The following is a 24389-nucleotide window of genomic DNA, read 5'->3' on the forward strand; positions in this document are numbered from 1 at the left end:
GTTCAGAGCTTCATGAAAACAACTCCTCCTACTGAAAAAGCCCTGCTGTCTTCCAGGCATTCTGCAAGTGGGGAAATTGTGATAGAGCACAATGCTCATCAGGGAATGTACTTGTGTTAGCAGTCTTTTCCCATTTAGCACTTAAATTAGGCTGCAGCCTTCATGTTGAAAAGCTAATATGCCCCAAAACCAAATACACCCTTGGTGCAGAAAACTGTGATTCAAGATTGTTAATGCAAAAGATCAGCTTGGATTTAGCAGCAGAAAACTGTATTTGTACTGAAGTGTTTAAAAAGTAGTATCTTCATTATTGCCTTGTTTGCAGTTACTTAATTCTCCTCTTCAGGAAATGTGTTATTTCTTTGTGAAGAGAGAAATTTAATAGTGCACTTGATGTAGTTGGGTGGTAAAACAATGGTGAGTTTGATACCTATATTTCAAAGCTGAGGTTTCTCAGTGGTGGTGATATTAGTCATTTAAAATATGTAGGTGATTCAGTCATATCCTTTAAGAAGACAGAGCAGTATTGAGCCAAACAGGAATAGAAAATGTAATAGGACAGTCCTGGGTAAAAGAATTGAAATTGTAATCTGTATATCTTCCTCCGCTCAGTCTTGTTACCTGTCATCAAGGCTTTAGAGGCAATGCAAGTATGTAGTGGAGATCAAAATAATCAACTGGGTCTGCTAACTGCTCTGTTTTAAAAGAAATAACAGAGGGTATTTTTCAAGTTTTATGGAGCACCTTTTGAAAATGCTCAGGAGTTAAATTCTTATGATAGCAATTCATGCGTTGTAACATCTAGCCATCTAGATGGATTTATCCGTCTTGACATCTGTGGAAAACGGGCCAACATATTATTTCACCTAACACTATTAAGACTTGTAAAGTACATAGGGGTTTCTTCTTAATATCTTTATGATTTTTGGAAACTTGTTTGCCATATATTGCGTAATAGGGCCAGTGAGAAGTTTGTTGTTTCAATTATTGGTATATCTAAATTCTTGGGTTTTTTTCATATATAAGTGAAATGTTTCAGCTTCTTTTTCACCATCTCTTGAGATGGATACTAAGAAATGCTACAGTAGTGACAATATTTAATTTATTAGCTTAAGTTTTGGGGTTTTTTTTCTAAAACCAAGTTTGTGCACTTGGTTTTGTCATGAGGGTCTTCAAAACATGGATCCTAAAATTTCAGGAGTCATCAAATAATAAGCTAAGTACGTGATTGCCCAAATCTCTTTGATATTAAGCCAGACAGTGTTTTTTGTGGATCTGAATGAAATGCTAGACTTGACACGTCGTATCTTTAATTTAGTATCTGGGGAGCTCAGCGCAAGATAAAATGATCGGACATTTTAGGATTTGATTGGTTAGCATGCAAAGGAGCCTGTAACTTCCTCAGTTACCTTAGTGATAGTTTTGTATTTCTCTTGGCTCTTGAGGTTTCCATCATTGGTGGCTCCGATAATGTCTCTTAAATAGAGACCTTTCCAGGGTGCTTTCTTTTATACTCCATGTTCAAGCTCTCTCCCCTCGCCTGCCTTGGTCTTAGCCTTCCCAGTTGATTTTCAGCTTCACAAAGTCCAGCATCTCATCTTCAGTTCACAGACATCTTTCCTCCTTCATGATATAGAGGTTTTCTACAAGCTGTGCCATGAAAGTTGTAAGGAAGTTGAGTGTTGCTGGAAAATACGATGTTCTGTATAGTTTCCATGGAGCAGGTCTCTTCTGATGAGAAGATACAGCATATATTTTGTAAAAAGTCACTTCAAAAGTAATGCTGAAACTCCTGTAAATACACAGTGTTTGTTTCTGATAATCATAGTGTGTCTTGTCCTTTTCAGTGTGAGTTTTTGCAGCACCATTAAGACCTTGGTTCTCCAGACTACCTTAATTTTGTGATAAAAGAAAAAGGTGGCAGTGACTGGAACTTTGGCTATGTACTCCTTTTTTCATCCTAGTTGAACCAAGAGCGTGCTGTAAATGTTTGGTAAAGTTTTACACAGTCAGGAAGACCAAGAGCAATGTCAGGCATGTGCAGAATAAAGCTTTTAAGAATTATAACCAACCAAATAAAACAACAGAAAAACCAAAAGCCATGCCACCAGCTCTTGTCTGCAAGCTCTGTGTTACACCTGCATCATCAGAAGTCAGTCCCCAGCTGACAGGCAGAAATTCAATGCCCCTACATCCTCTTCACCAACACATCTGTAAGAACATATGCTTGGCTGCTTGGCTTAGCATGTGCCTGAAAAATCAGATTAATCCTAGTTTTTGATGTTATGTTCCTCTTGGGAAAAAACTCTCTTTTAAACAGCTGGTATGAATTTAATCCCTTCACATTCCATTCTCAAGAATGCTGTAACTACTGTTTGCAAGAAATCCAAGATGCTTTCTAAAGGACAAGCAACTATTTCATGCGGAGTTTGGCCTGGGTACATTCAGGTAAGAGTAAGGTGTTGGGTTAGACAGGAAGAGACTACAAAGAAAAACTATCTTGCAGGACTTCTACATCCCCCCAGTCCGCAGCTGAATGCAAAAGGTCTGTGCATTCACATTTAATTGATTGAAGGTAAAAAGCTGGAGAGCTGTTGAGCCTGGTATTTCAGGAAACAATCACTCTTAAATTCAGTCACCACCTCTTCATGCTTTTCCGAGTGTGTGGTGTGGTGCTGCTGTATGAGGAAGCGCAGGCTGTTCCCTTTCTTTTCCCCTGCAGAGTGGATCCCTGCAGGAATTGGCCTCCCCGTATTTTAACCGTTTTTTTCCGGTTGCTGGCAAGAGTTCTTAAAGTACCTCGCCTTGCTTGTATCAAAGCAGCGCTGGCTCGGTGCAGAAAGCTGCGCCCAGCATGGGGCTGAGTGGTTACAGGCTGTCCTGATGAGAAAGCACAGCGGCAGTCTGTATTTACTGGTTACTAAGTCCCCAAAGGAGGCAGGACGAAGCGCTTGGGAACCTGTAAGTCATGGCTACTGCCAGAGGGCAGGAGGAGATATCTGACACGTTGGAAGTGGAAGATTCATCATGGCATTGTGCTATTTCACCATTTCCACTTCAAATAGATGTTATGGTTAGATTTCTTCAATAAATAAGACCTCATTTCTGATGCTGCCAAGAAAATAAAACAGATTAGGGATTGGTTATAGCTGCAGGAATAAAAATACATGAAACTATATTGTAGTTTTGAGAAACAGTATAGATCAAATTACTTCTGGCTGTTACCAGAGGCTGGAAGACAGAGGATATACACAGCAGTTGTGTAAACAGCAGGTTTTCATCTTCAGTACGCCAGAGTCAACTTCTTCTGTCAGGTAGACTGGGTTCTGCTCCTTCCAGGTCCTATGACACCTGCAAAGTAACAAGGGGAAAAGATGAAAAAAAAAAAAAAAAAAAAAAAGAAAAAAGCAGGGGTCATATTCCAGACCCTCAAGTTGGCTATTCACAAGCAGGCCGTGACACACAAGATTAGGCATTTCTCGTACTTGGACTGGAAATGCAGAAAAGCAAATTTGAGAAGGCATAATGTGGAGCTATGTAACAATACAGGTAAAATACATTATGATTTGCACACCCAAAGGGAAAGGAGTAAGGATGCATTCACACATTTAACGGACTTCATGCTGAGCACCGTTTTCAAGTTGGTGTACTTACTGCTAGTATCTGTGGTATGAATAGATGTCTGATTTTTGGAGATTGTTATCTATTCATGCTTTGTTATAATCATAACAATAATATCATAAAGGAAAAAAAACACGTGAAGTGGAGATTCTAAACAGCGTCTTTCAGAAGTGTCCTGTGAACCTACTGAAGATTTGGGAAGTTCCTTCTAATTCTATTTTTGTTTATCTGATACTGCTTATCTGAGATGGCTCTTTCCTGAATCATGGTAATTTCTTCTTGTCTGTCCCTCTGAGCTGGTTAATTTTGTATTTAAAATACAGATCCACTAAAAATTAACATTTTTGGTAAAACACAAATACAACACGTGCTATTGTATCCATAAAATCTTCTAGTGAGGCCTTAGTTCTTGAATAAAAACTAAAGGAATGCATAAGTAGAAGAGTCCTGCAAGGTCTCATACTGTTGTGTGAAGGAAAGGAGTTGAATTACAAAGTAGACAGATGCAGAATTGCTATAAAATAGTGAAGCTCCTTTTGTTAGGAAAGCTTTTCTCTCTCATACCAAAAGATAATGTAACCAAACATTATGTTTTCCTTCTCTAGAAAATTAAACACACATTGTGTATTAGCTGAGTGGGTGTTTACCTGAGTTGTTTAGAGTACTGCTCTGGAATCCACACTGTAAATTAACTATCTAGACTTCTGGGATTTATCTACTTTATATGGAGAACGCCCCCCCATTTGTCATAACGTGGTAACTGAGTAAATATCACAAACCCTGCTGAATTTAAATATGCAGGCTATTAAAAGAATGTGGAAGACAACTGAGGACCACCACCACGTGGCTATGGCTGTCATCTTCTTTTGTGTCTCTTTAGTAAGAAAATCAGGTCACCTCTTGTTTTATTCCTGGATCTGATATGTATTTTGTATGAATGTGTCTTTTTGTACAGCATCTTATAGAATCCTGGTCCAGCTACAAAAAAAAAAAAAAACCAAAAAAAAACCCAAAAAACTGCAGTACAATGTGAAAGTATATATGTATAATTTTCTTCAGTTTTTATCAGCCACACAAAGTGCCCAACTGTGTTGCATGCTTTTTCTCTATACTATACTTATTACTATTGTATTTAATAGCTGTGGCAACATACTGAGGCTTTCTGTTTGTATCTTATTTTTGGGTCTTTTCAGGATGAGAACTCTAGACGATGCGTAAAATATGCCAGTGTAAGTAGACTGTATACAGTATCCTGTCTACTCTTCGTGCTTGAGTTAGAGAGATCTGTCCCCTTTCTGGTCATAATGACTGTGTAAAAGGTATAGATGGGGAGTAAATTTCCAGGGCCTGACTGCGTGCTTTCTGTTGGGCAGGGTTGATGGGGAGTACTACCATTTGGAATGCTAATGCTTCCTGCTCCCCATACCCTCATCCTCTGCTTCTTGAAAGGTAAAAACGATGGAACATAGCATATAAGTTAGACTCATGTTTTCTACCAATTCTTATGATGGTCACTGAAAAGATTCCAAAAACATACAATGCAGTTTAGCTCATGCTGATGTTTCTCTAGTGTTGGTGCTTAAAATAGTTCATCCCTACCTTCTAACTATGTCTTAGATGAAAACTAGTGTTCTTCAGACTTTTAAACTGTGGTATAGCCTAAAATGTATTGTGCTTCAGGTTGTTGCGTTACTTCTTTGGATGCCTTTTGGGGGAATATATGGTATATAAATTACTGTATTTTCACAGCAGAGAACCAGAGTCTCTCTTTATCCCTAAGTTCAAATTTAAGTTTTGAATAATCATGTAAACCTTAAGAATAAGTCTTGAGTAGGATCTGCCCATGTCTGGGAAAATCCAGCTTTTCTGTTCACCAACTTTCCGTTAAGTCCCTTTCACAGTTGTGTATCCTAATTCTGTAAAGTGTGGACTATACAACTAGGTTCATGCAGAACAGTTGGGCCAGGAAGTTGTGGTTAGATCTTATAGCCCTTAAAAAATTTCTCTTTAGAAACATAGCTGTTCCAATGTGCAGCACTGAGCATGGAACTCTTCAGAAGACCTCTCAGAAGCAGTATTCCTGCTGTAATGAACTGAGATGCCTCAGGTATGACTGAAATCAAAAATAGGGACGGGGGCAGCTGGAAAGAGATCAACACAGAACTCGGGAGACTTCTAGGTGCATCCTGTTTGTGTGTGTGTGTGGCTCGATGCAAGGGCTTCAAAATGTCTGGCACTATCTGTCTGGAAGGGTTTGCTGCTTCTACAGCGCTGAAGGGTGGCTTGAATCCCCATGTGCTCTGGCACTAACGTAGTACCTGTTAGGATGGAGGCAAAGCAGTACTAGAAGTGTAAAAACCTGGAGCTGTGGCAAGCCAAGTTCTGGTTTTGACCTTCTTAGTGTCGATCCATCCTTTGAATAAAGGATAATAAGGCAGCGTGTTCCCTCTTAATCTAATTCTCATCAGACCCATCCAAGGCAGTGGGCTGTACCGTGTCAGCTGCTAGCGTTGGCTGCCTTCTCCTTAGAGATTCACAGCAACGCTTGGGTATATCAAATGTCATTGTCATGAATGTGACACATTGTGTTCCTGAAAATAAAAATGGATTCATCCTCGCTTGTTCAAAGCATGCTTATCTCTCTCTGTACTTATTCTCTCCATCATGGTACAATAACTGCTGCAAAATTGCCAGTGCGTATATCAAGTTACAGATGAGTGCAGGCCCCCATGGTTCTTGGAACGCCATGGGGCTGTTTTTGTTTACCAATGACATTTATCCTCTCATTTCCTTTTGGAAGCATGACAACTTCTTGCTGTCTGATGGGGAATGTACTTACAGGACCTTCTTTTCATGCCGTGTCTGACGATAAACACTCCACTGCATAGTATCTGTGTCTGCTTGCTATGGAGCTGCTATTATGGCTTTCAGCAGTCCGTCTGGCAGGAACTTGGCTGGGCAGGAAAGCAAAAGGGTTTATAAGTGCAATTATCTTCTGTTGCAGGAGGAGACCGAGAGCGGATGACAGCTAATCATGAGACGTACCTTCTTATGGCGAGCACGCAGAATGACATGGAGGATTGGGTGAAATCCATTCGCAGGGTTATATGGGCACCATTTGGAGGAGGTGAGTCAGTGACTGAACACGCGAGGCTCCCAGATACAGAAAGACACATAATGGTTCTTCTGTTGTCTTAGTCACAGCCAGAGTTTTGAAGTGGAGGAGGATGGTCTAGATCTTTCAAAAAAAGTAGAGTAAACCCTTTGTTTTCATTTGCAGTGCAGGTATTGGGCATGTTCCCATGCAGAGTGCTGAATTTAAAAGCTTTAAACTGGTACCACTTTGTTGGTGAGGATAGCACATAATAGTGCATTACCAAGGCAAGGGGAAATTTTCACAGAAGGCTGGTCTTCTATGAAATCAGCTTTCTCACAGGAAGAAGTGGGGGGTAATTCCTTTGGTCACCAGCTAAAAGACCATCCATTTCGTTCATGACTGCCTGTTGTAAGAAGCTGTCAGTGATTCTCCTGCACGTGACAGCTAAGACGAGTAATATCATTATATAAAGGTAGGCACTCCAATATAACCTTCAGAATGTTCATACTAGCTGTATAGTGCTAATAGTGCACTTCTTTTGATTGGCATACTTAGTAGTACTGGATCAAAATTTATTGTTGGATGTCTAGTTGTCTTTTAGAAAAGCTCTCTTATGTTGAATGGGCTGCACATTTTTATCATCATGTTCATCATTATTATTCTGGTGATAATGTCTATAATATTATAATACAAGTATGATTGATATCCTTGCACAAAATGTCATGACGTTAATCAGCCTGTTCCTTGGAGTTCTCAAATCTCCAAGTTTGGGGACAGAAATATTTCTTCACTGTGAAGGAGCACCTGTATTGCATCAGACGCTTTTTGGTCTTGTTCGCAGGTTGCTGGAAAAGTAAGGCAGGATTGCCTGTGCTGTTTCATGACCAAGAAGCACATTTATCACTGAAAACTCTGAGTGCTGACTGCAAATGTCTTTTTCTCAGCTGCCAGGTGGACCACAGGAGAGAGGATGGGAAGGGGTTGAAGTCAACTATCATTTTAATCAAAACTTTTCTTGTAAACTACCCAATTTCCATTGTGCTTTATTCAGGCCACACAGTTCTTAGGAGAAGGCTTTGGCTTCTCTGGTAGGCTGTTCTGAGGGACTTGGTCAGCTGGGGCCTGCCTGGCACCTCTTCAAACAGGAATGTCTTCTCTTTGGCTCCTCCTGGGGAAATGCGCACTGGAAAGATGGTGCTAAGCTGTCATCTTACTGGGATCTGGCCCTACAGGTTAATAAGACCTGGGCATGTAGGTCTTATAGGAGGATGGTTAACAAAACAAAAAAGAACAAACCCTAAAACCCACAAAGTGTCTCAAAAGGTGCGACCTTCTACAGGCATACTGAGTTGGTTTGGGACAGGGGAGGTGGGAGGAGCACTGTCGTCTGCAACAAAGCTAGGTAGGAAGTCTGCTTGTTTATATAGCATGAAGATTACCCATCCCCAACTTTCTTTTTGTAAAGCAGGGCTAGTGTTGAGCTCCTCAGTGTTCTTTTGCTCCAGTCCAGTAGCAGCATAAGCTACTGTGGCAACAATAAATTTGGGGGCATAACAGAACTGGATTTTTTGAAGAGCATTTTGTAGTTTTTTGCACTTGGCTTCCAGCACCACAGTATCTTCCTTTGGCAAATAATGAGGAAAAGCAACCTTTGCACTTCTTCTGCAAGTGAAGTGCCCACATTTCACAGGTAGGGAGCTGAGATTAGGTGAAACTCCGTTTCTAGCCACGCACAGAGCTATGAATAGAAACAGTCTCCTGAGTCCTGACCCTATGCTTTCTTCACCAGCCCCTCATTTACTTTTATAGGGCAAGAGCTATTTCTGGTTTACAGCTGGGAATCCTTCCAGTCACCAGGAAAATTCTGAGGACACCGTCAATGTTGTTGGAGTGTTCAATGCAAATTACTGAGGGAAGCACCTTGCTGAAGGCTTTGCATGCTGATTTGCATATTTTAAATATATTTGTAGTTATAACATTTCTAAGCATGTTCTTTTTGTTTTTCCTATTGGATTTCTTGAGCAAATACTCAGGGTTATTTGTATTGGGAAGCAAACAGTTAACTCCTTGGAAAACTTGAGAATAGATGGAACATGATTTTGGGTTTAGCATTCACGGGAAGGTTCGACCATGATAACATGGCAAAAGCAGTGAGATGTGTCACCATTAAGAGCTGTTTTTCTAGTGTGTCCCCCATTTTATTAACTACTTGTTACTTAAGCTGACAGCCTGAGCTATCAGTAACCCTATTAACTGCGCTGTAATTGTCTGTGGCTGGACACACTCCGTTTGTATAATTCCTTGCTACATGCATGTTGCTACAGCTGCTGCAACAGTCTGACCCTTCTAAAGAAGGGCACTTCTGGGTTAAGTTGTCTAGGAGTCTGCCTTTGTAAGCTGTAGCCACTGAATTAAAAATATTTTTATTACATTCGCTATAAACAAGATACAGAAAAGTTGCAGTCCCGTGATGAGGACTAGCCAATAACAAGTAATTACTTGCAACACAAAATTATTTCAGACAGCTAATAAATCAAAACCCCCATTTTATATCGGCTTCCTAAATTTCAGTAGTAGATGGTAAACCACAATAGTCTGGTGTCATACAAGTCAAGTGCCACTTTGACTAACATATTTGAATTTTCGGGTTCTTTTAAGCACTGTAAGCAAGCTCTGTGTGTGTGCGTGCATGCACGTGCAATGGATGTGTCTGAGCCGCTAATATTTAAAGTTTGTCTGGCAGTGGGAAAGGACTCCTGGTACCAGAGCAAAGAGCTCTGTAAATGATTAACCATATCATTAAATTGTTATTTCTTAACCTGTGCTAGAAAGAGAAGGTGGGAGGGGGGCGGGTGGGAATCTGCTAAGGTGATCAGAAACAGCTTTTTTTTTTTGCACCGCAAGAACAGAGTGACTGTGGAAAAAATTCTGAAAGGGAAAAGAGATGTAAATGAGCCAGGGCACGTAATGCCTGTTTGCACACGAAATTCCTTTCCTGATTAGATTAAAAAGGCAATTTTTTACAGGAGGGAAAGGCCTGAGCTTTAATTGCAGAGCTGGCAACTACGGAGGAGGGAGGAGGCGAAAAGAAGCATTTTAGCAGAGGTAGCGGTGTAAGGTCTGGCACCTCCTGCAGGAGCCAGGCACAGCCTGCTTGCTTTTCAAGCTGCCGCACACGGCAGCCGCCTGAAGTCAAGGCAAAGTCACCCGCAGGAGCGGGCAGACCTGCGTTGCAGCGGCTCACTCCTCTACGTCGTTTCCCTGCACCTGCTGCACGCAAGGGGCTGGCGCAGGCGGCGGCAGCAGCCGTGGCTGCCATTGCCAGGCATGGGACCGGGAGGGAGCGAGCAAGCAGAGCATCCCCGTGTGCAGGCACGTATTCCTCAGCAGCTCCCCAGGATCCTGCCGGCAAAGATGCGCTGCTGCCGCATCTGACGCGCCTCTCCCATGAGAGCTTCTGGTAGTTCGAAGGCAATAAAACAAGCAAGAAGCCCATGAGAACATCAGACAGGGAGCTGGGTATATAAAAGGCCTTTTGAAAGGAATCTGTTATGGACAGAGAGCCTTTCGGGTGAAGGGGCTGTTGTTTTTGCTTCTCGGTTGCAGAGATAAAGGGAGCCAGCAAGGAGTGTCGTATCCTGGAGTTTTCTTCAGTGGCCTTTTTGGTATTGTTCTTCTCTCTCCCCTTGCGCGCCGTGAAGCGCTAACATTTTCCTGTGGAATTGGAGTCTCTGCCACTCAACCCCCCGTTCCAGCTGGGAGGAAGAGGTCTTTCTCCCCCTCTGTCTGTGCAGACACTACTGTTTGAATGGAAGATACGTCTTTTTGCTGAAACTCTTTTGTTGTGGCATTGCATAACAGGCAGTTGTCTTGCCGCAGGAAATAAAAGAAACGAAAGGAAATAGAGAGACGGAAGGAAATTGTTCCCCAAAGCAAAATTGAAGCAGAGAAGAGAACATTAAAATAACTTCAAGCCCTACCCAAGATCTAGAAGACCACAAATCTTCTAGCTCCAGAGGAAAATACACTATTATAAAAACTCCTCAGCAGTCAGTATGATGAGCAGTCGTGGTGTTTCATCTGGATGCAGCTGGTAAAGGAGAGCTTTGGAGGGACGTGGGGGCTCTGGCCTGTATGATGCCTGAAGACAGAAATGCTGGAGTCCGCAGCCCAGGTGCCTTAGCAGCAGCTCCTTTCATTCCTAAAACTACTTATAGGAGAATTAAGCGGTGTTTTAGTTTCCGTAAAGGTAGGTCCATTCTGTTGCAGTGTTTTGCTTTGTTCGTGAAGCCATGGTTTCTGAGAAGTCAAGGGGGCTGTGTGTGCAGGGGCAGATGAGAGACCCGAAGCAAAAGCATTAAACAATGCAGATGCCAACATTCCAGGAATGATTTATTTACTCCTTTGTTCATTTGTTTGTAGCTGGCCGACTGATACTGTCTCCTCTATATGACAGCCCATGAATGGGCTGCCTGAATGAGGTGGCTTGACACAAGATTATTGCAGAGCTTCTGAGCAAAAATCAGTGAGAGCAGTGGGGGAATCAGACCTGTGATGCTCTGAGCTGCCTGTTTGTCTGGCAAAACATAGGGAGAAGAGTTTGGGTTTGCATTTTGTCTGCATGGGAGGAAGGGAGAGAAGAGAGGAAGCAAAGCAACATGATAAATGTGCATCTGTGCAGAAGACTCAAGTCCTTGGATTCAGAGATTTCTGATGGATTGAAGTGTAGCCCTACAATGTACTGTCCTGTTGCAAATGCTGCATTGCCACTTCATCCTGCTGCCCTGCAGCCTGCGTTTGTCTTTCCACCTGCTGCATAGAGATGTTTAAAGCCAGTTTTCTTCTGCATTGCACATATTCCTGTTGAAGCAAAGCACGGCAGTACTGGGGGGAGGAGGGCAAAGGAGGAGGCTGGCTTTCAAAATATGTCAGCTGGAAGCACTGGAAGGTAACATGTCAGAGAGAGAGATATGATAAACGACGATAAGGTGCCACAGTGCTTGCGATTGGCGTGGAGAAACTACCTCTATGACAAGGACAAAACTTTGTGTGTGGGAAGAGAATTTTGGTGCTGCCTTGAAAACAATGCTGGACAGAGAAATCTAAGTGAAAGGGCTCAACTGTCATGTTGTTCTGAGGTATGAGAGGTGATCTTTACGCAGGGCTTATACAATCATCTTCGTCTCCTGTTAGTCTCTAAAGTGTTCCTCCATGCTGCCGTTTGTCCTTTTGCAAAATTGTGCAGCTCTTTGCTCACAAGACTCAGTAGCGACATAGTGGCATCGTTGCTTTTGAGGATTATGTGTGCAGGCAGTCAGGGGCAATGCCTTGAAATGAGGGATCACAGCCAGTGAGGGTCTTGCCACAGAACTACAGCACAGAGCAGTTACCACCTGCAGCTAAGATTGCATTGAAAGCTGTTTCCCCCCTGTACCCCCCCCCCCCCCCTTGATGCATTGTTTCCCTTGGTTGCTGGAGTTCAGTCCTTTGGAGGCTGGCCAGGAGGACACGGATGTGTCTGTATGAAGTATGCTCGTGCATTTCAAGGTGTCGGTGTGAATTAGAGCTGTCTGTGCCCTGTTTATACACTTAACTATTTGAGAAATGTTTGGAAGTTGAATAAAGGCTTAAGGGGTAGTTTTGCAGACAGCTGCCTTTGTGCCTGGCTGCAGCCTTAGCTGCTCCAAGAAGAGCTTCAGCTGTTGATTCTTCCCTGTATGTTCTGACACAGAAACTCTTCATGTCTGAAACTGCAAGTGAAGCTGCTGTGCTTGGGGCAGAGGACAGAAGGATGGAAGCCACGCTGCTCATTTACTTTTCTCTACATATTGTTTGTTTTAGTTGCTTTTTTATACACATTTTCTGTCAAGAGGCCCCTAGATCAGAGCTGCAGAATGCTGGATGCCCATGTTTAACTAGGTCCATGTCCCACTGAAGTCAACAGAAAGGTGAACATTAATTGGACTTTCAGTCATGTCTTCACTATGGATGCACAGGCAACAACACTTGTCTTACTAATTGGCATACTGAATTCTTGTAACTAAATTTGCAGATTGTATTTACCCAAATACAAAAAAAGGCAAACCTAGCCCATACTTGGATAAAGCAGAGCTGTGCAAAACCATGCAGAAAACAAAATTAGCAGGGAAAACCATTGGCTAGTCATTGGAAGAACTACAAGGGAATCATGACATTTTATGTTTAGGCAGAGATACATTGTAATCTTCACTGATGATACAAGGTATACAACCCCTCCTGGAAATGCAGATCCAAGCTGTATTTTGATAGACAGCGAAAAATTAAACGTCAGACCTGTTTGGACATCATGTCATAGGAGAAGTCAGTGCTCTGAGGGCAGCATCTGAGCAGATCCAGAGCCAAAGATCTTTAAAATCCAATTTAGAGAAGATGTTCTCTGTTAAGTACCACCACAGAAACCTCTTGAGAGCACATGCAGGGTAAGTGGAGAAAGCAGTAACTGAGGGGTAGCTTTGCTGGCACGCAGTGGTGAGAACATTGACTAGCATGGTGAACTTGGATGAGGAGAGTTTTCGAGGAGGAGGTGTCACAGGCCACGACCAGAGAAATGGTGCAGGCCCTGATGTAATAGACTGTAATAACTTCCCATTCTGTTAACTTCTCTGATAACTTCCCAGCGATGTTTTTAAAATTGCTTTCCTTACTTTCCTGCCTGTAGCTAGTTCTGCTCTTGTTTCAGAATTGTTTTTTTCTAAGCAGTAACCTCTGGTGTGCAGCTGTACTAAACTCCAGGGCAGAAGTTTATCTTACCTTATCTAGTGCTGGCATCACATTGACTGTGGGCTAGGAGAAGGCTTGAAGGAAAAAAAAAAAAATCATCAAGCAGGAACAAAATTCTGCTGCTGCTTTCCTTGGTGGAAATTTTCCTCTTCTGTACATTACAAGGTTCTTTAGAGAAGAAGAAAATACTCCCTGCCTTTGATCCACTCTAAGAGACTTAGTGCTGGGGAACAGCAGAGCAAAAAGCTGATAGATAATAATTTAGAACTCCATTTGAAGTGTTATGTGGCCATGACCACCACTTCTTTGAGTTATTCCAGGACCTTTGTTCCCAGCCCTGCTGTTGAAAGCTGTTGACCTGATCTTGTATTTTCACTGTCAATGAATTACTGATGTTGAGAGCTGCTTAAAATTCTCATCCAGATCCTAAGTTGAGATAATTCCTTTGACCTTAACTGACCCTTTCTGATCAGTATAGCCTATAAACTCAGAACTTGTTTTGGAAGGACAGAGATGCTCAGGTGCACACTGAAAGAACACGCATACAGGCATAGGCCCTCTCCTGAAAGCATCAGCCCTCTGTGCTTTACACTGTCTGAAAATTATGCTATCATCTGAATTGCTGAGGTCTGGCTTGGGAAAGACAGAAACTTTCTGCCTCACTAAGTACGTGTGCTGTGGTAGAGCTAGAGCGGCAGGTAGGCTTTTTCAAACTATTCCTTATAAAGCAAGGAGGCAGAACCACTGCCTAGATCTTTCTCCTTTTTTCTTACTGAATCAGAAGCTTGGAGTCGATAGACTTGAAATGTGACCCCTGCCTTGTTCAGTAGCTAAGGGAATCACTGACTAATAGCATTCTTAGATTTTTAAAAACATACTCTAACTGTGAATATATACCATTGAAAATACCACAGGGCTTTCACAAATTTTGAGTAGACATATGCAGAATTTGGATCTAGCACTGTAATGCCTTTCATAAGCTTTACAGGTATCTGTTAGGCTTGGAAATCTAGTTTCTCAAAATGTTTACAAAACTTCTGCTGCGGGAATGTTCTAGTTAATGAATAACCACTCGGCATGCCCTTTTCTAGCATGTGATTTTCCTCTGATGTTATGCGTGATCTTGGCTTAATTTGGTATAGCTTTAAAGATCTACAAAGGCCTCTCCGAAAAAGCAGTTCTGCTGATTAAATCTAGTGACTGGTCAGAACTGGAATCCTGTACATTTCCCTGCCTTCCACCAGTTGTGGGGAAGCCAAACTGCTGCCATTCTGAACCTCAAGTTTTCTTGTTGGCTTTGTTTGTTTCCCGTCTGGCACTCTATCCAGGGATAAATGAAACCGCAGGTCAGCACTTGTGCATCTGTACATTTCTGGATTTTGGAGACATCGATATTTAGGAAGAGAACTTGGGTTTGGCTTACAACATGAGTTGTGAGGGCTTATATTTACCTCTCCACAGAGGTGTTCTTGTTTAGATAGTGTAGTGGAAGTTCACTTTTTAAAAACAGCCTGTGAAATTATCTCTGTGGTTTTGGTTTATGCTGTAGTCTCTGTAAGTTGGACTGCCTTTTCCTTGCTTCTTTGTGAGGGAGATGCTAGTATTTACCAGGTATAGCTAGCTGATAGTGTTCACTGTTGCTGCCTCTGTCAACCACCACGGTAACTGTATGTTTGCAACCACAGTTCTTCACAGCATTGCCCTTGCTTTGTAGTAGTCGATGTCTTAGTCTTTGTAAACTATTAATTTGCAGTATCTCTGTAGCAGTTAGTTATGGCATAAGAGCGGATAAAAGCATTAGAAAGGGACAGTGGAAGAAGTGCATCTTGCAGGGCAACGATCATGGCTTTTATTCTAAAACAGCAAAAGACCCAACAGACACCAGAAAGTTGATGAACAAGGTAAAAGTTATGACAATGTGATGTGGAAGCAAAATTGCCATGTTCCTGCCAGTTCTGCCCCTGGCAACAAAGTACATATTCCATAAGGCATCAGCAAGTCTGTAACTTGGAGTCAATATTTGTGCAGGTTTATCGTGACTGATCCCTTTCTTGGCCAAGTGCTGCTTGGTGCAGTGTTCTACATTTGTTAGGTGAAGGAAATACTTCCTTTGGAGAAATTCAGCCTAGACTTTGAAACCAAACTAAGCCTGCCTGAGATGAATTCCAAAGCCAAACAAATTGGAGAATGTAGACTATAGTAAATGGTGACTTTGGAAGCACTTCAAAGTGTGACCTGGTGATTTTCCATGAGACTTAGGGTCTTAACTTTAGGTTATTACATGGTTGTCAGAATTGCCATGATACCTATGAGCTTTCCAAAGCTGAGTGTGGAAATCCTCATGCCCGTGAAGTAAATACGGTATTATCGCCTTCGTATAGATGGGGAGCCAAGTCCCTGAGGCTTTATCTGACGTGAGGATAGTGGGGCATACACCTGCCCCTCCAGCCATGAAGTGTGTATGTGGCCAGACTCAATGCAACTGTGTTTTGAGGATTGTGTAGGATCTGAATCCTATCTGTCAAATCTGAGACAACTGATGTGGTTATTCTCCCTCTCCTTCAGGCATTCCCAGCTATGTGTATTTTAAGTGTCTCAACAGAAGTCCCTTAATTTACAGTGTACCTTATTGCAGTCAGTAGTAGAAACAATTCAATGTTTCCACTTCAGGGACCAGAACCGGGAAATTTTAGTCTCTGATTTGCATTATTTTTTTTTTTCTTGACACTGGTTACTTCTCTATCATATCAAGTTTTATTTTTCCTCAGATACATTTTTTTAAGATTTTCTTCATTCAGTAGTGTGATTTGCTGCTCCAATAGAACAATGCAATTTGTCATATCCATTTCATGTATGTCACCTTTTGTATGTGAATCACTCTTTACTTTCTATTTGTCTTAAAAATTACTCTTTCAAACTAGTTACAGACATTGTAATGCTTTATGGCTGCCACCTGTTTTCAATACATTTTGTGTTGTGGCGCATCAGGAATTTATAATAGTATCGGAACAGTTTTTGCTCCCACTGTGCATAAAACCCATATTCTGATTTTATTCATCATCTGTTAGACATGCTTTGAAAGCCAAATCTGAAATGAAGGGGGGGGGGGGGGGGGGGAGGGGGAAGCAGCATCCCAAAAAATGTATTAATAGAAAGTGATGTGTTTTCACTGCAGTGTCATTACTAATAGGAGCTTCAAAGCAGTCTGGTAGGTTTGAGAACTTACTCTTTCCTCTGCAAATGTAAGCTGCAATATGCACATTGCTGATTAAAGAATGTTAGCATGGAGAGAAGAAAGTATAGCCAACAGGACAAAGCTTATTCATACTAATTGTACTGTTAGTGGACATGAGTTGTAATTATCCATCATATAATTGGAATATCCTATCCTACGTGGATTTTTTTTAAAAGAGGCAAAAACTCTTGTGTTTAAAACCAAGAGATCTCATGGGCTCTTGAAGGGAAGCTTGGACTGTATATTCATAGGACAAACTGGAGTAGGATGGCCAAATCCTACACCTTAGAAGGATTAACTCCAGGTAAACAGCTCTGGAAAGGAGCTGGGTGCCCTGGAGGGCACTGAGCTTGACACGAGACAGCAGTGGACCTGGCAGCCAGGAAGCTTTGACAGCGGTCTGGGCAGTATCAGCAGGAGCAAAGTGGACAGAGGGAAGTGATTAACCCTTTGCTCAGCATTTTTTAGACCTTACTCCAAATATTGTATCCAATAAAAAACAAAACAAAAAACCCCAAACAAACAAAAAAGGCAGGGGAGAAGATAAAACTGGAGGGAGGTGAGCAAAGGGTCACCAAGATTTTTGGGAGCTAGAACACACGCCCTTTGAGGAGAGGCAGGGAAGTGGGGCTCGTTTGGCCAGGAGAAGAAACAATTTTGGGGGTGCTGAACAGCAGCCTTCTTGTACATTAAGGACTTTGAAATCCCCAAACTCTAATAATCATGCACATTTCTTAACTGATTTTCTGTGGACCTTCCTCCTTAATTCCATCACTTTCAAAAGGAGGGTCTAGAAAATGGAGAGACTTGAGGATTTCCTCTATGTTGACCAGCAGCAACTCTTAACTCAGACAAATACAAGAAACCCAAATTCATTTAATACTCCTGCTATGCCCGTAGGCAGTTTGCAGGAGGTTAGGAAGGTATGTAAGAATTAAGAAAATATATTTTAACTCCTCTGCCAGCATGAAGAGGCTGAACTTTGAGGACACCAAATATTCCGCATCAGTCAGTATTCTTCTGAGCTTGACTCACTTTGATATTCAAAAAAATCCTGCTTTAATTGCCAGTTGTTGGGCTTTGGGTTTTGTATGACACGGAAAAAAGTGATCTAATAAAGAGTGTGTGATGATCAGTCCCCCTACCTACTGCTGGTTTTGGCATCCACAAATGTGGGTACCATGGAAATCACAAAATATGCTGCTCTGCATCTCAGGATACTTTCTGGACATCTTAGTTGGACATCAGTTACTCTCTCCAGTTATTTCCTGTGCTACAGTAAAAATAATTGCACTTAAATACAAACCCCAGACCTTCAGTATGGGTGACTGACAGCTTGACAGCCACTTGACATAACATCTTGGAGCATACGCAAGGCAACTTTTCCCTTTACAACTGAGGTGTGAGTTACCTTTCTTTTGTTGAAAGAAAAATCAAAGGTTACCCTGAAGGATGCTTCAATCTGAATGCTACCTTAGCTTGTGGTTACTTATTCATGTAATTGTAATTTATGGGTGGATGAAGTTTTTGGGCCAAAAGCGAAAGCTGACTAGCTCAACTTTGGGCTTTCTTTAGAAAAAACAAACCAAAGCAAGTCTGTTCTCCTTGTTGAACATTTTTAAACCAGTAGGCACTGTGTGCTCAGTGAAGGGCACAATTTGACTGACTTTTTTTTTTTTTTTTTCCACTTTACACCATACATAATTGGAAAAGGAGCCTTCCAAGCATAGATAATTATTTGGTCTTTAGTTTCTGGTCACGACTGCTTCAGAACTATTCATTGTGGTGTTATATATAGAAATTGAATTGCCTCACTTCAGCACCAATAGTATTCAACAAACAGTGGTCTCAAGAGAGACCTTCCATCACAGATGACATGCCTGAATATTATTCTGATGCTGTCTATGATGGCTGGCTCTGCAATTTGAAATGGAGGGCATAATAAGTTATGAAGGGTTGCTGTCTTTGCAGCAGTAGCGATGATACCGTCAGATCAGCGTTGAAGTTAATTCTGTCAAAAAAATCTCCATGTTCTTCTGAGGTTAAGTATGAATGCATGTTTCCTGCAGTTTGTCTGATATATTTCACCTTTCATTTCAGGTTCTTTTGTCACACACAAAATGTATTGTTGCTAAAGGAGATGGTGATAATGCAATTGGTAATAGATTATAGGAAAGATCTTTGTTTATGTGGAAAACTTAATAATTCAGTGTATTAGAAGCAACATCCTGAGCTGTATTTATAAATCTTTTGCCCTCCATGTGTAAAGGTAATATTTATATGCCATTGAAATTGATACAGGAAGTACTTATTCTTTTACAGGTAATTAGGCGTGAAACAAAGTAGATGGAGATGCGTATCACTTTTGAATAGAAGTTTTGTGACAGAAAATCCTATTTGTATTATTTCTATGTTTTCTATGCTTATGGTCTGAAAAATTGTTTATAGTATTTTATTTTAAATAATATTTTTGAGTATTGTTGCGAAATATGTCAGCACTGTATTTCCATGAGAGTATCAAAGGTGAAACTGAGCATTTTATTCTTAAGAACAGAGTAGCTTAATTGTCCATGCATTTAAATTAATTGTAAATTGCATGGGTTGTAATGGAAGACACAGGCTCCTCAAATGTTTTATGGATCTCAGCCAAGTTACATCTCTCTTTTTCATGCAGGTATTTTTGGCCAGAAGCTGGAAGATACTGTTCGATACGAAAAGCGTTATGGGAACCGCTTGGCTCCTATGTTGGTGGAACAGTGTGTGGATTTTATCCGACAGCGGGGGCTAAAGGAAGAAGGCCTTTTTCGACTGCCTGGGCAGGCTAATCTTGTCAAGGAGTTACAGGATGCATTTGACTGTGGAGAGAAGCCTTCTTTTGACAGGTAAAATCCTCCAGCTGTCCCCACTCCCTGAAGTCTAGACAGGACATGATCTGCTGTACCGGCTGACCCACAGTGCTGTAAAACACGTGGCAGCAACATACAGAATGACATGTTTTTGTAGGTTTTTCTGTGTGTTTCCTGTTATCACTCTAAAATGTCTTTTCCTCGCCCCCCACCCCCACCCACCCCACCCCCCCGACTTTGATGTCTGATTTCAAAGCTTTTCTGGAGAATTTCTATTTGTGAAAAGCTGGTTAGGAAAAGCAATGCTAATGGTTTGGCTTAATCAAAAATATCTGGATTGCCTTGATCTTAGTATCATTTGAAATAGACAAAGGAAGAATTTCTCTTGTCACCAATTTCAACATGTTCTGTTACCTAGAAAACTGGAAGAGAAGTCTACTTTTATGTATTCCTTTATAATTTTGGGCCTTTGGTTTTAAAATAAAAGTCACTGTGACCATAGTAACAAACCTATGTGGTTTTGAGGGTCCAGGTCCAATTTGTATTCCAATACTTACACAATTTTGCGAAGTTAATGAGAATTTTCTGGGCCAAGGAAGAACCCAGTCCTGTTCACAGAACTGTGCATGACTTCAGTCTTTTGTAATATTAATCTTTTTGCAAGTTCAGCTCTCCTTCTATAAGCACTGATAGCAGTAGTCCACATATTCAGAGTATGCAATCAGAGAAACAGAACCAGTGGATTATGAATGCCACATAGCCTTTTAACTCTGATCAGATTTAACATGATGGTAATGAAATTCCAGTTCAAGAGACTGTTAGTGGTAGTCTTCAGTGTATGCCCTAAGTGAACACACCTCCAAAATGGAATCAGGGTACATCACTCCCGTTGAGGGTCTAATGTGAATTAGGAAGAAGAGACAGCTTACATTTATTTTGTGTGACCTTCGACTGATAGCAATGCAAGTAACGAGAAGGAAAGCATAGCTTGATCGTTTAGTGCAAAAACATGCCATGATATGAACCTGATTGCTGGAAATCATTCACCTCTGTCCTTTCCCTATTCCTATGAAGTGAGCATATTCGTTATGCATGAAGGTAGGTATATCACAGATGCACCGAAGACAGACATCTGTAATGCTGTTTTATCTCCCTCTGAGGTTTCCTCATTCCTGTCCCTCACTTTAAGAAATGTCAAGAATTTGTAATGCTTTGGAAAAGAAAAGTGAATTGTCTTCCTATGAGGTTTGTTAGTTTTTCATCAGAATGTGACAGTTAGGATAATTGACCAGAAAACAGCTTTAAGGAGCCAGAGGACTGTGAGAAGTGACAGTGTTAGCTGATAGATGTTTGTAGCACTCTCACTGACTGTTCAAATACTGTGTAACTTACTTAAAAATGGTAAAGAAGCATCTATTGGGTATATTTTCCTTACTTGGATGTTAAGATAAGTAGTACTGGTCATGTCTCTGGAACAACCTCTACCAGAGATACAAGTAGGCAAGTGGCAGAAACAAAAGGTTATTTTTTCTGTGCCTGTAAGCCAAATAATTGTGGAGGAAATGCTTAAGAAAACAAGCCACCCCCAAACTCCAGGAAGATGATGTACTGAACACCCCACTGAGAGCTACAGCTTGAAAAAGGTGCCTAAATTCTATCTGTTCAAAACAAATGAGACTGGGGCTCAGCTGCATGCAATTTTTTTCCCTGCAAGGTTATCTAATAACATCTGTAGCACACACTGATGAGCCCCAGGAATAGGCATGCTAGCTGAGCTTTAGCAGACGAAATGGAGAAGAGATTTTACGTGCTACTGCTGTGAAGAAGGCACATAATGTCTACTATAGCAATTAGAAGCATCAGCAGGAGTTGCCTATAAATCGCTGGTCCTGCAGTTCTGCTTCTGAAGCTGAGAATTTATAGAACACTGACCTTGTATGTCCATGTGTTGCGTTGTGAAGGGTACTTTTTCTATTTACTTTTTCACGTTTGAGTTTGGAGAGGTATGATTTAGGTGTAGCAATGGTCCAGAATTCAGGCAGACAAGTTCTAATCTCTGCTGTTGTTTCCATTGATCGTCTACATTTTTCCTCTAACCTTTTGTTCCATTTCTAAACTTCTGAGGTGAAGTTCATTTCACAGTGTTTGTACAGAGTGCCTATGTGATTACCTTGTTTTGGGGTAACATTTCTTTTCATTGTGCTGAAGAGCGGCATGGTCTCTGGGTTTGATGCAACCTGTTTGGCAAGTTGAGCTCTTGGAAAGTGGCCACAATATGAAAACTTGCTGTGGAGAAAAGAAAAAAATATATATGTTAGGGGTCCATGCTGACTTTTTCTCATGAACCTCCAGATTCACTTTGTTAATTTGTAATTATATGTTATTATCAGTCAAAAGTCTGGTAGTGCAAAATCTACTAAGGTTCTGTTTATTAATTTATGTTTTTCCTGTTCTCATACATCAATAATAATAAAGACTTTTGCAGTTAGAGCTGAGCTGACAGTTTTGTTGAGGGGGCACAAAACACAATGGAATCCAGGTCACACTTCTGTAGTGGTGCTGGGTCACTGGCTCCGACTGGGAGAAAGACTAGCTGCTGTCATCCGTGTAGGAACTAATATAAAGAGCTGATATTTGAAGAGTTTGATATTTTTCATACTGGTATTTTTTCTGTGTATAAGTGCACAAAAGTCAAAAAAAGACTGTAGAGCAGGTGAAGATGCTTTGAAATGTGTGTGTAGGTTTGTCAATGTGTTTGTGTGGGATATTATTATTAAATAATCCTTCTTCTCTTTGTGCTGTCTTAGCTAATTCACTAAAATATGTAACTTGTAGAATTAAAAGCAAAAACAAAGGTAAGACCATACAGCCATGATTAGTACTCCTTTAAAATGTCATATGTGTTTTAATATGGTTGCAAATCTTGAAACACCTTACAGCTGTTGGGAGATAAAGGTCAAAGGCACAGATCTGCTCTTTTGTCCCGAGTTCAGCTGCTGCCCACAGTTTTGTGGAGCCCCTGCCCTTCTCCCATGTTGTGTTCCTATCAGCACCCCTTTGGCAAAGATGACCACAGAACGTATGCAAGCGGAACAAATGTGGTGCATTCGAAAGAAGAATAGCTTTGCTCAAAAGAAAACGCAGCCATTTTTTAAACATAAAACAAGTTTGACAAATGGTAGCTCTCACATGAACATGTGGATGTTCCAACACTGAAGTCAGTTATAAAAATGCAGATTGAATCCAGGACAAGTCAGAGAGTGGCAGAAACCTTCATGTGTTAATTGATCTTGATCTTATTGTTGGATAAGATGTTGCTGAAGAATTGTGAGCTACGTGTATGAGAATGGAAACAGTGTTTGAAATTTCTCAGACTCACAGAATGAGAGAACCCGGTATCTGAAACACCCAACACCCCAGCCTCCCAGTATGAAAACTGGAACATCAGCATTGCTCGCAGTCATGGAAAGGGAAGGTACAAGTGCTACAACTGGAAACTGCTGAGGCCTTTTGTGTGAAGAAAAAAACACCCCACAATTGAAAACTATGTCAGTTTAAAACCAAAAATCAATAAATACCTCACTCCCTCTGTATGTATCTGCACATATGTCCAGTGGTTAAATCACAACAACGTATTGTGAAATCTGCTTTAAGGAACTAATAGTGCAATTAGGCAATCACTCATGCTTGCTACTACTTGAAATATCCTTGGTATTTCCAGTACAGCTCCACCTCTGTAAAATTGTTCCCTCTGGGGAATCCATTTTGCTTGCTCTTATGGTATTTGCTTCTCTCTGCTTGTGTGGCTTATATTTTAAATTTAAAATCCCACAGCTGCTTTACACATCATACATTGGTAATGATACAAAGTGGATTAGAACTATTTGTTCTGTAAAATTAGCACAGAGAATATGGCACTGCATAAGGAAATTAACTTAAGGGTTTGTTCTACAATTTTTACCTAGAAGGGGTACAAAATTGGATTTCCCTTTTTATATTACCTCTTTCCATCTACAGTTCATCACAATTTCTACCAGATGACATGAGAGTTAAGATTGCTTAGGGAGCAAATAAATATTGGAAATGTCACTGAATCAAATATTAATACTTTTGCGACTGACTGATGTACGTGGCTTGGATTTTCGTAACTGCTATCGCTGATGTATATAGTCGAGTAGTTCAGAAGAGTTTAGTTACAAAGCTGACCTGCCTGTGTTTGTGTGTACGCACAGGAAAGAAAAAAAGCACATAAATGCATATTTAACAAAACAACATCCCTATTACATTCTCTTATGGGTATGAATTCCTCTAAAGAGGAATGCAGTACGTTATATGACAGGATATTACTTGCTGCTCTAGTCACCGTTGCAATCAGCTGAGGAAAAGGGTATGTAAGTGGCAGTATGTGATAGCTGGCAAATGCTGTTTACTGGAGTCAAATAATCCAGAACGTAGAACTGGTATGTTCCTGTGCATTTAATCACTGGGACTGAAGAAGCAAAACAAGAAAATGATGAGGACACTACTAACATAATATCCTCAAGGTGAGAAGGAGCACGTGCACAATTCTTATTCTCCTCCAGAGACAAAGAATGTTTTAAATCTTTGGTGAATGCAAGAAATTGGATCTGTCTTAGTGGGGCTGCAGTCTGCACTGGCACTGTACAGACTGGAAGTAGACATTGACTTGGAAATCGCTGATTATGAAAATTGTTCTTTTCTTTTCCAAATACAAACCTGTATATAAGAATTTCTTTGTTTAGAGGCAGATAGTTCCCCACAAGGAATGAGCTTTATTCTCTTCATAGTGGGAAACTACAGTAATCCCAAA

The 24389-nt window shown here is 41.0% G+C and overlaps 1 protein-coding gene across 9 annotated transcripts in view; it reads left to right on the top strand.

Moving 5' to 3' along the window:
* ARHGAP24 (Rho GTPase activating protein 24) overlaps positions 1 to 24389 on the top strand; it is a 225589-nt gene that overhangs the window by 182813 nt on the left and 18387 nt on the right. For 6 of the 9 annotated variants that reach the window (XM_056359749.1, XM_056359743.1, XM_056359795.1 and 3 more), the window contains 2 exons: positions 6626 to 6748; positions 19387 to 19594. In XM_056359749.1, coding sequence (XP_056215724.1) covers positions 6626 to 6748; positions 19387 to 19594 — 331 coding nt within the window. Of the gene's footprint in view, positions 1 to 6625; positions 6749 to 9650; positions 10968 to 19386; positions 19595 to 24389 lie in introns of those variants that run through there. The other 3 variants (XM_056359759.1, XM_056359803.1, XM_056359734.1) reach the window with 3 other exon arrangements.

This window comes from Falco biarmicus, chromosome 1 (assembly GCF_023638135.1).
Source record: "Falco biarmicus isolate bFalBia1 chromosome 1, bFalBia1.pri, whole genome shotgun sequence".
Classification (NCBI taxonomy): Eukaryota; Metazoa; Chordata; class Aves; order Falconiformes; family Falconidae; genus Falco; species Falco biarmicus.